This window comes from Narcine bancroftii, chromosome 9 (assembly GCF_036971445.1).
Source record: "Narcine bancroftii isolate sNarBan1 chromosome 9, sNarBan1.hap1, whole genome shotgun sequence".
Taxonomy (NCBI): Eukaryota; Metazoa; Chordata; class Chondrichthyes; order Torpediniformes; family Narcinidae; genus Narcine; species Narcine bancroftii.
Window position 1 is genome coordinate 66,508,411 of NC_091477.1, and position 14,159 is coordinate 66,522,569.

General features: G+C 45.1%; 1 protein-coding gene across 1 annotated transcript in view; it reads left to right on the top strand.

Moving 5' to 3' along the window:
- Positions 1 to 350: 350 nt before the first annotated feature.
- The window catches only part of LOC138742224 (rootletin-like), a 375,547-nt gene continuing 361,738 nt past the window's right edge, over positions 351 to 14,159 (top strand). Inside the window, exons 1-2 of the mRNA XM_069896335.1 lie at positions 351 to 464; positions 11,139 to 11,289. Of these exons, the coding sequence (XP_069752436.1) occupies positions 456 to 464; positions 11,139 to 11,289 (160 nt within the window). The 5' untranslated portion in view covers positions 351 to 455. The remainder of the gene's footprint in view (positions 465 to 11,138; positions 11,290 to 14,159) is intronic.

Below are 14,159 nucleotides of genomic sequence, written 5' to 3' on the forward strand. Positions count from 1 at the left end.
GATTTGCATGCAATCGCGATTTGTTTTACAATGATAGTGTTTTAAGGCAACAAGAACCAAGTCGGCGGCTTGGTGCCTGAAGGCCCCCCCCCGGAATCTATCCGACCAGCCCCGCATTGCCCGGGCCAAGTCAGGGTGTGGACGGTCGTGCTCCACCTGCGGCTGCACGGATCCCGCCGCCAGCAGCTGGAATCCCGCCCGCGGGACCTTGGCTTGCAGCGTCCCCCTCCCGGCTCCAGGCAACCGGCCGCTCCTTGGCATCCCGTTTCCAGGGCAATGCCAACTGGGCGTCGGCGTTCCCCTGCGCAGGCTTCGGAAGGGGAAGGCATGGGCGCAAGGGGCGACTGAAGCCGAGCCGGGGGTGGGGGGGGGGGGGGGATAGGGGGGTAGGCTGCCCAGGGTCCCCATGAACTCGTTGAGCCAACGCGCCGAAGGCAAGTTGGAGGCTGTGATCCATGATCCAGGTAGGCGGCCGAACTCCGTTGCAAACTCCGATGGGCCAGCTCCAGCTGCGTGTCGGGCACCTTGTCCGCCACCCCGGGGCAAAACGGCCCCCTCTCCCCCTCCAAGAGGCTGTGTGAGTTCGCCAGTGACTCCCTGCCTGGGCTCCCACTGGGAGAGCCTCCGGCACGTTGACAGCGCCGGATCCTTCCACCCGCAGATAAACTTTCAGTTAAAATTGCAAGACACAAAACACACACACATTGAAAAAACAGCCTGAATGTGGCAGCAAAACCGCGAGAAGCGGTGATCCCCGCCGCCTCTCCACTACACTTCCTCTTCAACCACACGGTTCCTGGAACTCGACCACCCACCCCTCGGATACCCCGCTCCGCGTGAGAGAGGGGCCGAGCAGTCAGCTCGCCCCACACACAGCCTCCGACCCGTGAATAGCCACTTTGGCCAAGCTCAACAGCAAAGCCACCAGGAGATCCTCCGAACGCCCCGACTCCCCGCCCACCCCTTCCCGCACCGGGCAGCTGGAGACCAGGGGCGTGGGGCTGAAGTGCTGCCAGAGCAGTTCCACCCTTGATGCATGACTGGCCCCTTGTTCTGGTCAGGTGGCGGTGTGGGACAAGTGTGCTGACCGGCTGTTTCACGGTCTGTTATGGGGACAATTAATACCCTTGAGCCTCAAGTCCTCCAAAAGGTAGTGGACACGGCCCAGGACATCACAGGCAAAACCCTCCCCACGGTCGAGAAAATCTACAGGGAACACTGCTGTGGGAGAGCAGCAACATTCATCAAAGACCTTCACTACCTAGCACATGCTCTGTTCTCATTGCTGCTGTCAGGAAAGAGGTGTGTTTGCTGGACTGGTCTCTTTTTGTGTGCGGGGCTGGACTGGTCACTCAGTGCATGGGGCTGGACTAGTCTTTCTGTCTGTGTGGGGCTGGGGTGGTCCTTCTGTCTGTGTGGGGCTGGGCTGGTCCTTCTGTCTGTGTGGGGCTGGGCTGGTCCTTCTGTCTGTGTGGGGCTGGGCTGGTCCTTCTGTCTGTGTGGGGCTGGGCTGGTCCTTCTGTCTGTGTGGGGCTGGGCTGGTCCTTCTGTCTGTGTGGGGCTGGGCTGGTCCTTCTGTCTGTGTGGGGCTGGGCTGGTCCTTCTGTCTGTGTGGGGCTGGGCTGGTCCTTCTGTCTGTGTGGGGCTGGGCAGGTCTCCATGCATGGGGCTGGACTAGTCATTCTGTGTGCAGGGCTGGACTGGTTACTCTGTGAGCGTGCGGCTGGACTCTTCTCGAATCTTGCGATGCTGGATTAATTCAATTTTGCAGTACTGTTTGAGATACTTCTTCAGGCTCTGTAATTTTGAGTCCTCATTTTTAGTAGGCATTACGTTTGTTCAGAAACAGAATTTATTATCATGAACAAGTCATAAAATTCGGTGTTTGTCGCAGCATCAGAGTGTAGACATTCATATTATAACCTTCTTACAACATTACTATATAAAAGTATAAAACTAATAGTGCATGAAAAGTAAGGCAGTGTCTTTGTTTCACTGATTATTCAGGAATCTGATGGCAGCGGGGAAGAAGCTGTCCTTGTGCCGCTGAGTGCTCGTCTTTCAGCTCCTGTACCTTTTCGCCAATGGTAGCAGAGTGAAGAGGGTATGGCCTGGGTGTTGGGTTTTTGAGGATAGAGGCTGCTTTTTTAAGACACCGCTGTCATGATAATGAATATGCATGATATGTATTAACCTGACCGGAAGTCAGATGGTATGCACTGGAAGGGGAAGGTGCAGGATGATGAAATAAGGGAAGCAGGAAAATAAAGACACTGAGATGTTCAACTGGTAAAGCATGTGGTGATGGTGTTATTAATTTCACATTTCGGGCCACAAATGTGACATTGGCAATGAGGATAAACATTTTGGATTTTAAATGTGATAAACATTTTGGATTTTGAATCGGTGGCTTTGAGCTGGAAGGTTTTCTTCATGGCAGTCACAGGAGCTGAATTTCTAACACTTCGAGGTGTTCCTCATTTTGACCCGACGGGTGATGCAAGCACTGTGAGTGTGAAGTGGAAGGCATGGCTGGAAGAATTTGAAGCCTACGCCGACAGTCGTGGCCTATTTCTCGATAGCAGTACGGCGGAACAGAAAGCGCAGCGAAGGGCGTTACTTCTCTTCACCGCAGGACCCGCAGTTCGGGAAACTTTTAAGACGCGTTTGAATACTGGAAGGAAGGAGGAATACCAGAAAGCCGTAGATGCATTGAATGCACACTATGTGGTGACACCGAATGCTACATTTCAACGCCATTTGTTTTGCAAAACAAAACAAGAAGATGGAGAAATGGTGGCCCAGTACTTGACGAGATTGCGACAACTGGCTGTGGGATGCAATTATGTGGCAGCTGATTTGGACAACCAGTTATTGGATCAAGTTGTGCAGCACTGTAGATCAGGCAAACTCAGAAGGCGACTGCTGGAAAAAGGGGGTGAGTTGAAACTTACCAATGCTTTAACAATGGCTGCTGCATTAGAGGCTGTTGAGGGGCAATTTCATACCATGAAACTGAAAGACAACTCAAGCCAGCCCAGTAAAGACAAAGTTGGTCAACAGTAAATAGGGTCTCGCATAGCCATAGCCAGCCAAGAAATATGCCGACACATGACTTGGAGTGTTACAGATGTGGAAACAGAGGTCATTTTGGAAAAGACCCATGCTGCCCAGCAAAAGGCAAAGTTTGTAGAAAGTGTGGAGGTAAGGACCACTTTGCAAAGAAGTGCAAAAGCAAGTCAAATGCAAACCAGAATGGGAAGAGTACAGCTTCTAAGGGCAAAGCTTGGGGGAAAGGAAAGTATCCTGGAAAGAAAGGCACTATTCGCCATATAGAAGGTGACCCAGAAAGTGACGATGATGATGACAACTAGGATGGGCAGAAATACTATCAGTTTACATTGAATGATGTACATCATGAGATGGTCACAGTGATAATTGGTGGTGTGACAGTTCCGGTCATTGTAGATTCAGGCAGTGACAGTAATGTAATTGACCGACATTTATGGCAGAAATTGAAAAGAAAAAATATCATTTGTACATCAAAGAAGTGTTCAAAGAAACTGTATCCATACACAGCAACCAAGCCATTGTAGACCATTGGACTGCGACTGTTGAAGCTGGTGACAAGTACACCGAAGCAGAGTTTGTTGTCATAGACGAGAAGGGAGAACCATTGCTGAGTAGATGCACGGCGCAAGACCTGGCAATACTTCATATTGGAGCTCGTGTCAATTCAGTTCAGTCATACGAGGATAGGAAGCAAGAATTCCCCGCAGTTTTCCAGGGAGTAGGAAAGCTGAAAGGTCGACAACTAAAGCTAGCAGTGGACAAAACGGTCAAACCCAAGGCACAACCAGTGCGCAGAACTCCATTTGGACTTCGTGGGAAAGTCAAGGCCAAAATCAAAGAGTTGATCGAGAAAGACATTATTGAACCTGTATAACATTCAACACAATGGGTCAGCCCAGTAGTGATCGTGCCCAAACCAAATGGTGACATAAGACTGTGTGTTGATATGAGGATGGCCAATGAAGCTATAATTCGAGAATGACACCCCATACCAACAGTGGAGGAAGTACTTCAGGAGTTAACTACCAGTCAGGTGTTCTCAAAAATTGATTTAAAATGGGGCTGTCCCAGAATCCAGGGACGTGACAACATTTGTGACTCACTGTGGATTGTACCGGTACAAGAGACTATCGTTCGGCATCAATGCAGCTCCTGAGATCTACCAGTATGAAATCCATCGAGTGATTCAAGGCATTCCTGGAGTTGCCAACATTTCTGATGACATCATAGTCCATACGGCTACAAAGGAAGAGCATGACAGATGGTTGAGGTGTGTGCTATCCAGACTACAGGGGGCAGGCCTTACCGTGAATGGAGACAAGTGCCAGTTTGGTGTCTCAGAGATGGACTTCATGGGACACAGGCTTATACGGAAAGGACTGAACCCAGCTGATGCCAAGGTGCAAGCTGTTGCAGATGCACGTGAACCCCAGAATGCAACGGAGATGAGGAGCTTCTTGGGATTGGTTAATTATTGTGCAAAGTTCATCCCTAACTTTGCTACACTGGCAGAACCACTGAGGAAACTAACCAGGAAAGGTGTACCATTCCATTTTGGCTCTGAGCAGAAGGAAGCATTCATAGCTCTGAAACAAAGTCTGACAAATGCCGATACTCTTGGGCATTATGATCCGGCTGCACCAACCAAAGTCATAGCGGATGCTAGTCCTGTTGGTTTAGGAGCCGTGTTGGTCCAGATGCGTGATGTGGGACCAAGAATCATTGCCTATGCCAGCAGATCTTTGACAGATGTGGAAAGGAGATATTCTCAGACAGAGAAAGAAGCACTCAGACTTGTATGGGCCTGCGAGAGATTCCATGCATATTTGTATGGCATTGAATTTGAACTCATCACGGACCATAAACCATTGGAGGTGATCTACGCCGCCAGGTCCAAACCGTGTGCCAGGATTGAACGATGGGTGCTCAGACTCCAATCGTACAAGTACAGAGTAGTTCACATTGACGGGAAAGCAAACATTGCTGATCCGCTGTCCATGAAAGATGGATGCCCACAATCCAAGTCAGAATTGGGGACAGAAGCAGAGAACTTTGTACGCTTCGTAGCTATTCAGTCGACACCGAAAGCTGTGACCACGAAGGAAGTCGAGAGAGAGTCCGAACATGACCCAGAACTCATGGAAGTGAGAGAATGTATCCAAAGAGGACAATGGGACAAGTGTACTCACAAGGCTTGCATTCCCATTAGAGACGAACTTTGTTGCATCGGACAGTGTGTACTGAGAGGTTGTAGATTGGTGATACCACAGAGGTTGAGACCGAAGATCGTATCCTTAGCTCATGAAGGACACTTCGGTATTGTTGGTACCAAGCAAAACCTCAGGAGTAAAGTATGGTGGCCAGGTTGTGATAAAGATGCAGAGAAATTCGTCAAAACTTGCCATGGATGTCAAATCACAAGTAGGAGTAATCCTCCAGAGCCGATCCGGAGTACGCAACTCCCGACAGGACCGTGGATCGACGTAGCCATTGATTTTATTGGACCTTTACCGACTGGTGAATCAATCATGGTAGTGATAGATTACTACAGCAGATACTATGAGTACGCTGTGATGAGGTCCACGACCACTGAAAAAACAATACAAGCATTAGCAGAGATCTTCGCAAGATATGGATTGCCTGTTACGCTATACTCTGACAATGGTCCACAATTCATTTCAGAGACATTTGCTGAATACATGAGGACCACAGGTATCCATCATCATAAAGTAACTCCTAAATGGCCGCAAGCCAATGGGGAAGTAGAGAGACAAAATCAGTCCATCGAAAAACGATTACGGATTGCTCATGCAGAAGGACAGAACTGGAGAGAAGCATTGCTATCCTATGTAGCTGTCTATCGGGCAACGCCTCATGCAACCACAGGAAAAAGTCCAGCAGAAGTACTTTTTGGGAGGAAAATCCACACAAAAATGCCCAAAATTAAGGAAATCAGGGACGACCAGGAGATGAGGGACCACGATGCTGAAAAGAAGGGAGCAGCAAAGCTGTATGCAGACTCGAGGCGTGGGGCCAGGTACTCAGACATCATGCCTGGAGATAATGTTCTTGTGAGGCAAGAGAGTGGTGGTAAGCTAGACATACCTTATTACCATCAATCCTACACGGTTGTATCCAGAAGCGGCAGTATGGTGACAGTCAAGTCTCCAGCTGGAGTCCTGTACAAAAGAAACGTGTCTGGTGTAAAAAAGTACCAATCCAGAGCGACACCGAGTGAAGTGGTTGGAAGTCCAATACGAGATGCTCAACCTGAGGGACCAGATGATGTTCCAGAGGTAGTTACCAGCATTCCCAATGAAGTGGCCAGAGTACCAGAAACACCAGAGGCCGCAGCGAGCAGTGTTTCCGGTGCTGAGGGTGAACAACCAAGTTGCGACAGTAGCATTGCAGGAAGGCTGAGACGGGACAGGAAACCACCTAAGCGATATGAAGATTTTGTGCCATATTTCTAATCGTGCCCGCATTATCACGAAAGTGTAAGTTTGTGATAGTTGGAATGAGTTTCAATGAAGCGCAGTAATGTTACTCACCAAGGAAGAGAAATGATAATGGGAACATTTGGACAGTGATTTGATCAATACATCATAAATTACCTGTATGAGTGCTGTGTGAATTGCATTTTTGTTTAGTCGACTATTTGGTATTAAATGAAAAAAAAAACAAAAGTATTGGAATTTAAACATGTGAGGTGTATAAATTTAAATGTTTACATTTTGCATATGAGATGAGCATTGTATTAATATAATTACAGAAGAACAGTTGAGCTATTATATTACATTGGGTTATAACATGTTTATGTTACATTTCGTGAAGAGGGAATTTGAAGTTGTTTTTGTTTTGAATTTGAAATTGTTTTGTTGGTTCAGAAGGCAGAAAAATGCTATTGATAGTGTTAAAGTGTTTACATTTAAACATAAAGATATAAAGTTTATTTCTGGTGAAAGGAGGGATGTCATGATAATGAATATGCATGATATGTATTAACCTGACCGGAAGTCAGATGGTATGCACTGGAGGGGGAAGGTGCAGGATGATGAAATAAGTGAAGCGGGAAAATAAAGACACCGAGATGTTCAACTAGTAAAGCATGTGGTGATGGGGTTATTAATTTCACATTTTGGGCCACAAATGTGACAACCGCCTCATATAGATGTCCTCGATGGAGTGGAGTCTGGCGCCTTTGTTAACAACCCTCTGGAGTTTATTCTTGACATGAGATTTAGTGCCTCCATAGCAGGCTATGATGCAACCAGCCAAAATGCTCTCCACAGTACACCTGTAGATGTTTTCAAGAGTCTTTGGTGACATATTGAATTTCCTCAAACATTTTACAAAGTATAGACACTGGTGAGCCTTCTTTGTGAATGCATTGACATGGAGGTTCTAGGAGAGATCCTCAAAGATATTGACACCCAGGTAATTGAAGTTATTGACCCTCTCCACTACTGAGCCTTCAATGAGGACTGGATTGTGTTCCCCTCACTTCCTCCTGAAGTCCACAATCATCTCCTTGGTTTTGCTGACGTTGAGCACAAAGTTGCTGTCATTACACCATTCAACAACCAGATCTATCTCCCTCCTGTACACTTCCTTATTGTCGTTTGTGATTCTGTTGACAACTGTGGTGTCATCAGCAAACATGTAGATGGCATTGGAATTGTGCCTGGTGTAATGAGTAGAGCAGTGGGCTAAGCTCACATCCTTGGGGTGACCCTGTGTTGATGATCAGTGAGGAGGAGATGTTGTTCCCAATTCGTACTGACTGTGGTCTTCCAATGAGAAAGTCAAGGATCCAGTTGCAGAGGGGGGAGCAGAGGCCCAGAGTGTGTAGCTTGTTGACCAGCACTGAGGGAATAGTGGTGTTGAAGGCTGAACCATAGTTGATGAAGAGCAAATGTATGTATGAATTGCTGTTTTCGATGTAATCCAGAGCTGAGTGGCGAACCAGCGATATTGCATCTGCTGTGGAGTGATTGTGACAATAGGTGGGTCCAGATCTTTTCTTAGTTAATTCTGGCCATGACCAGCCTCTCAAAGCACACCATCGCAGTAGAAGTTAGTGCTACAGGGCGGTAGTCTTTGAGGCAGCTCACCCTTCTCTTCTTGGGCACCAGGATCATTAATGTTCTTTTGAAGCAGGTGGGAAACCTCTGATGACACCAATGCAAGGTTGAAAATGTCCAAGAACACTCCAGCTAGTTGGTTGGTGCAGATTTTCCATACTCTGCTAAGTATGCTGGCAGGGCCTGACGTCTTGTGAGGATTCACCCTCTTGTTCTCAGAGACAGATGTCACAGGATCCTCAGCCTTCTCAAGGATTCTAGTAGGCTCTGTTTGGTTCTCCACCTGAAAGTGGGCATAGATGATGTTCAGCTCATGGGGTAATGAAACATCACAGCCATCTATAGAGTTTGCCCACGCCTTGTAGGCTGTAATGGCCAAAGCTGGCACGTCTCTGGCTCCAGCTTCCTCCAAAATTGCTACTTTGCTTCAGAGATGACCTTCTGCAGGTCGCGCCTGGATTTCTGATCTGGAACCCCGGCCTAAAATTTGTTCTCGCCCTCAGCTGGTTGTAAATCCTCCGATTCATCCATGGAGTTCTGGTTGTGCACACACTCATCCACACAGATTGTGGTGAAGTTGGTGATACCTACTGCCTGTCTATGAATGAGACTCTAGTCATTTTAGTGCCATTTATAAATCATATAGACTGAGCTCTTTATCTGTGATATAGAGAATTTAGGTTAAAAAGACTTAAGTTAAAATGTGATGATTAATCATAAACAGGGAAGCCAGAATGGACAGAGAGTTTACTAGCAGTCAAGGACAGAAGGAGCTGCTGAATATGTTTTTTTAAACCTATCTTTTCATGGTCATAGTGAGAGACATGCAGGAGACAAAGGATTGATAAGAAGTGTGAGAAACAGAATTCAGTGAATGTAGAGTTCACAGCGTACGTAACGAACGTGATAATTAATAATGCAGTTATACTTAGAATGTTTTTGTAATACTAACCAATTAAAACAGTATTAATAAGAAGGGGAAGGGCAAATAATAAAGGTATAAAAATCAATGCACTGTATGTATCGGGGCTTAACTGGTGAGAAACCAGTTGAGTCCAACTCTGCAGACTTGTAAATAAAGCTTGTCGTGTCATCAGTTTTAAAGAGACTCATGTGTGAGAAGTTTTATTTCTGACATTTATCCTTTGTTCATTGAAGGCCAGTAATGTTGCATCCCTCTGGAAATAAACATTCAGCAGTAGATAAATCAGCAACTTACTCTTTTCTTTGTTGCACAGGCCATGAAGTACCTTTCTGCACCAATTCCATCCTGTGGCAGAGCAGACTCGATGGGCCAAATGGCCTGCTTCTTTTCCTTTATCTTGTGATCTTATGATCATTGCCATTGGGGATTCAAGTGCTCATCCAGATGCTTTTTAAATGTAGTGATTATACTGTCTCTCTGCCACCACCACCCCCCCCCCCACCCCCAAACCTTTGGTAGTATTTTCCAGATTCTAAATGCCCCATGGATGGAAAAAATTCCCTTTTAGATTCCCCTCAAAATCATTTCCCCTCTACAAACCCAAAACTTTTGTCCATTAGATTTTTTTTCCATCTCTGCAATGGGAAATGGTGACCTCGCACCTCCTATCTTCCCCCCCCCCCCCCCCCCCGCCCCCATAACTTTGTGTACCACAGTCTTGTTTCCCCTTCGGCTCTGAGGAAAACACATCTGGCCTGCCCAATTTCTCTCTGTAATTAAATGAATTCCAGTGTTTCGCTTTCTCTTCTTTTGTTGACAAACGCTTGCTGTTATTTTAATCTGAATCTATAAAGTGCAGTGTAGAAGCACTGCACCCATGTGACCATGCCGAATGTGGTGCCAAGTTGAACTACTTGTACATGAGTCATCCCTGTGTGATAGTACAGATTCTATCACTAGTGTGTATATGTACAGATGGTAGAGTAGGATGACTGTGATTGGCTGAGTGAGTAGCCACACCGACTGGCAGGTTTTAAAGGATTGCTCCGAGCCAGACCAGGTCATTCTGGACTGGTTGACCTACTTGTAATATGCTCCAATCTTTCAGTTAATAAAAGCCTTGGTTTGGATCAACAAGTCTTTGGTTCTTTCGACGTGCATTACACCCTGCATATTCATATATCTTTCCAGAAGCCCCTTCAGTGCTACTATTGTATCTCCTTCCACCACTACTGGCAGCTCGTTCTAGGCCCCTGGCAGGTTAAGACAAATCTGAAGACATACAGGAGACTGCAGATGCTCGGTTCAGTATGGTTAGCATAGCGGTTAGCGCAAGGCTGTTACCACGTCAGAGATTGAGACTGAGGTTCAAATCCTGCGCGGTCTGAAAGGAATTTGTATGTGGTCCTCGTCTGCGTGGGTTTTCTCTGTGGACTCTGATTTCCTCCCACCATTTGAATTGAACCCCTGGTACATTTAGGTTAATTGGGTGTTATTAAGCGGCACCGGCTCATTGGCCGAAATGGCCTGTTATCATGCAAAATTAAATAAAATCAGATTGTGTTTAGCTTCGAGTAAAATCTGCTGGAGAATAAGGTTTGTCAAAATGCTGAGACAAAGCTCTTCATCGAGACTGGGGATATGGAGGAGAAGCTGGTGTAAAGAGGATAGGGCCCCATATGGGTTTGATGAACTAGGATGAAGAGAGGCACGGTGGGCAGAGGCAGTAGATTGGCAGATGTCAGACATGAGGAGAAAGGCAATGGAAACAAAGGGGGCAGGTGGAAGACAATGAGTCACACGGGTGGAGAGGTGATTAGAAGATGGAGTTCATTACCCATAAACTTTCCCTCCTTGACCTTAAATGCATGTGACATCTATACCCGAGATGGAGATTCTGTCTATCCTGTCAATGCCTCTTGTAATTGTCTGAACTTTGATCAAGTTTCGTAAAAATAAGTTTGAATAGTCTGCACAATATCCCCAATGTGGCAGTCGGCATTGGGAAAGTTTTGTTCTGACTGTGCATCTCTCAGCTTGTTTTGTTACCATTTCAGAAACTGGAAGCAACAGTACTAAATCCAGAGGAGCCTGGAGAGGGCAAAAATCTGACAGTGTGTGGAGAGAGAGAGGGAGCTGTCCCAACACCAGTCCCTGCTCGAATCTGTGAGATAGTTACCAAAAATCTTACTGAGGAAAGCATGGAAGGTTAGTGCACTGTTCTTTGTAATGGTAAATACAATGCATGTATATCTGTGAGCATGGAGAGAGACTGTTGGTGAACAGTATTGTCTGCTTGTGTAAATGAGAATGGAGAGTGACGTTTAGTGAACAGTATTGTCTGCCTGTGTAACTGGGAATGGAGAGTGACAGTTGGTGAATAGCATTGTCTGCCTGTGTAACTGGGAATGGAGAGTGAGGGTTGGTGAACAGCATTGTCTGCCTGTGTAACTGGGACTGGAGAGTGACTGTTGGTGAACAGCATTGTCTGCCTGTGTAACTGGTAATGGAGAGTGACTGTTGGTGAACAGTATTGTCTGCCTGTGTAACTGGGAATGGAGAGTGACTGTTGGTGAACAGTATTGTCTGCCTGTGTACCTGAGAATGGAGTGTGACTGTTGGTGAACAGTATTGTCTGTAAGGGTTAAAACCTTGTGTTTTTTGATTCTTAGTTAATTTTGTGTCTGTCTCTTTAAGAAGGACTATTGTTTGTTGTGTTACCATAGTGACTATGATGTAATTTCAACACAGTTTAAGAGCTGCATCTCATTCTTCGACGAACTATGAAAGGAACGTGAGCGCAAGATAATTTTCTTTGAATTTGTGTTTTTTCTTTTGTGTCTTGTGTCTTTTCTCTTTAAGTTGAATATCGTTATATCTTTAAATACAGTATATGCTTTATTTTTCATCATTTTGAAAATCTTTATGTGACGTTATGCCAAATGTGTATCTGTTTTATCAGCAAATTAAAGCTACATAAACCTACATCTACAAAGTTTGGTTTGTTGGATTGTTAAAAGCAAAGATACATTCTCGCTGTAACAATAGAATATTCGAGAAGACCATGAGAATATGTGTATGAATTGTGCAATTTAAAACCAAACTAAGGACTGCAAGACACCCGTGACCTTGATAATATACAGCTCTTCTTTGCAGAATATGGAAGGAAGTCCAGATGAATGTGTTCTTAAAAGTTATAAACAATCAGAAATAAGGAAAGCTTGTGTGTCTATTCACAGATTCAAGAAAATTTAGAGAAATTCTGTTAAAGGGGCCACACAAGATACAAATTTGTTTACAGTTCCCAGAAACCAGGAAAAGCAAGGCTTTAGTGTGAAGAACCTAAGATGGTTAAGAAGAAGTCTTGTCGGGCTAAAGACCTCGAGCAAACAGCTCCTCTCAAAGAATTGTTTGATTGTGAGTTGAGCCAGCAGGGTGGACCAACAACACTTGGCAGGAGGTTGGAGCCAGCCACCATAGAAGAAGCGGCTTCAACTACCAAGCAAGAAGAAGACTCCAATAAGGCACTGCAGACCTCATTAGCTGACATAAAGGTTAGTGGAACTGGAACAGACAAATGTATGTTGCAACATCCCACTGGTGCTGAACCGAGCAAAATGCAGTAGAGACTCAATCAGCGGTATCTACAAGTTCAGATGTGAATCCTAATTATAGCATTTCCAAGGATATGTGCGCAGGAAGATCTTCAAAGTCTTCAAAGGCATCCAGAGCTAGTACAGCTTGTCGTGCTTCAAGCATATCAGCTATGCATGCTAAGGCCCAAACAGACTTGTCTACTGTCTGTGCACAACAACAGTGGTTAAAAAAAATACATGCTTTAGAAGATATGGAAGCTGAAATGAAGAATCAGCAACTAAGGCAAGAAGCTGAAATGAAGATTTAGCAACTGAGACAAGAAGCTGAAATCAAGAAACAACATTTGGAGCAAGAAGAACAACTTAAAAGATTACATATAGCTCGTGAAGAACAAAATAATTCTTGAATAGAGAAAAGGAAAGACGAGAGTTTGAAGAACAACGTGCTCTAAATATGGACAAAGTCAAAGCATTAGCTCAGGCTTCTGCAAGATTTATCATTCAAAGTGAAATACACAAAGGGCTCGCATCTAACCTTCCAGCTGGTCAATGGGTACCGCAGCCGCAAGAAACTAGTCTACTCGAGCAAGGAGCTGTTCCTAGTGCTCAAATGTCAATGACCAACCCTGTGGAAAGAGCTAGCGACATTCAATCTTTTCCAAGCGCACAATATATGATTCTTCCTGAAAAGAGAGTATTTCAAAAAAGTTCAATCATGCCAGTTGATCATACCAAACTATTGATGTCTCTTCGTATTGCTGAAGAACCAACGACAATTCAAGGATCTCCACCAATGCCAACACTTATAACTCAAGGTCCTACACCTATGGCTCCATTCACATCAAGACCACCAGTCGCAAGCCACAGTGGACAAGACCATATATTATCACTCATAGCAAAACAAAATGAAATCTCTGCTATGTTAGCGCAGCAACAAGGTTCGCACGGTTTGCCTAAGAGGGAAATTCCAGTTTTTAACAGAGATCCATTACAATATCTGATGTTCATGAATTCTTTTGACCATCATATTGAAAATAATAGTAAAAATGCTAAAGATCATCTGTATTACCTGGAGCAGTATACTGGAAGACAGGTGAAGGGATTGGTCAAAAGTTGCTGATATATGGATCGAGGCCAAGGTTTTAAAAAGGAAAAAGAATGATTGTATCATCATTATGGGGAGGTACATAAAATCACAAGGGCCACATCGACAAGATTCTTTCTTGGTCAGTAATAAAATCAGAGGAACAAAGGCTTTACAAGCATATGCACTCTTTCTGAGAGGATGTTGTAATGAAAGGGGATGTAGTGTATATTTGCAAGAGCTGAATTTTCAATTGACAATTATTGTCAATAAATTGCCTTATAAGGTGAACGATTTATGTAGAACCAAAGTTGCAGAGCTTAAGATGTTTCCCGGAAGGGTCGCCACTTTTGAGGATGTTGCAGAATTCTTGGAATGGCCTGTGTATGTTAACACTG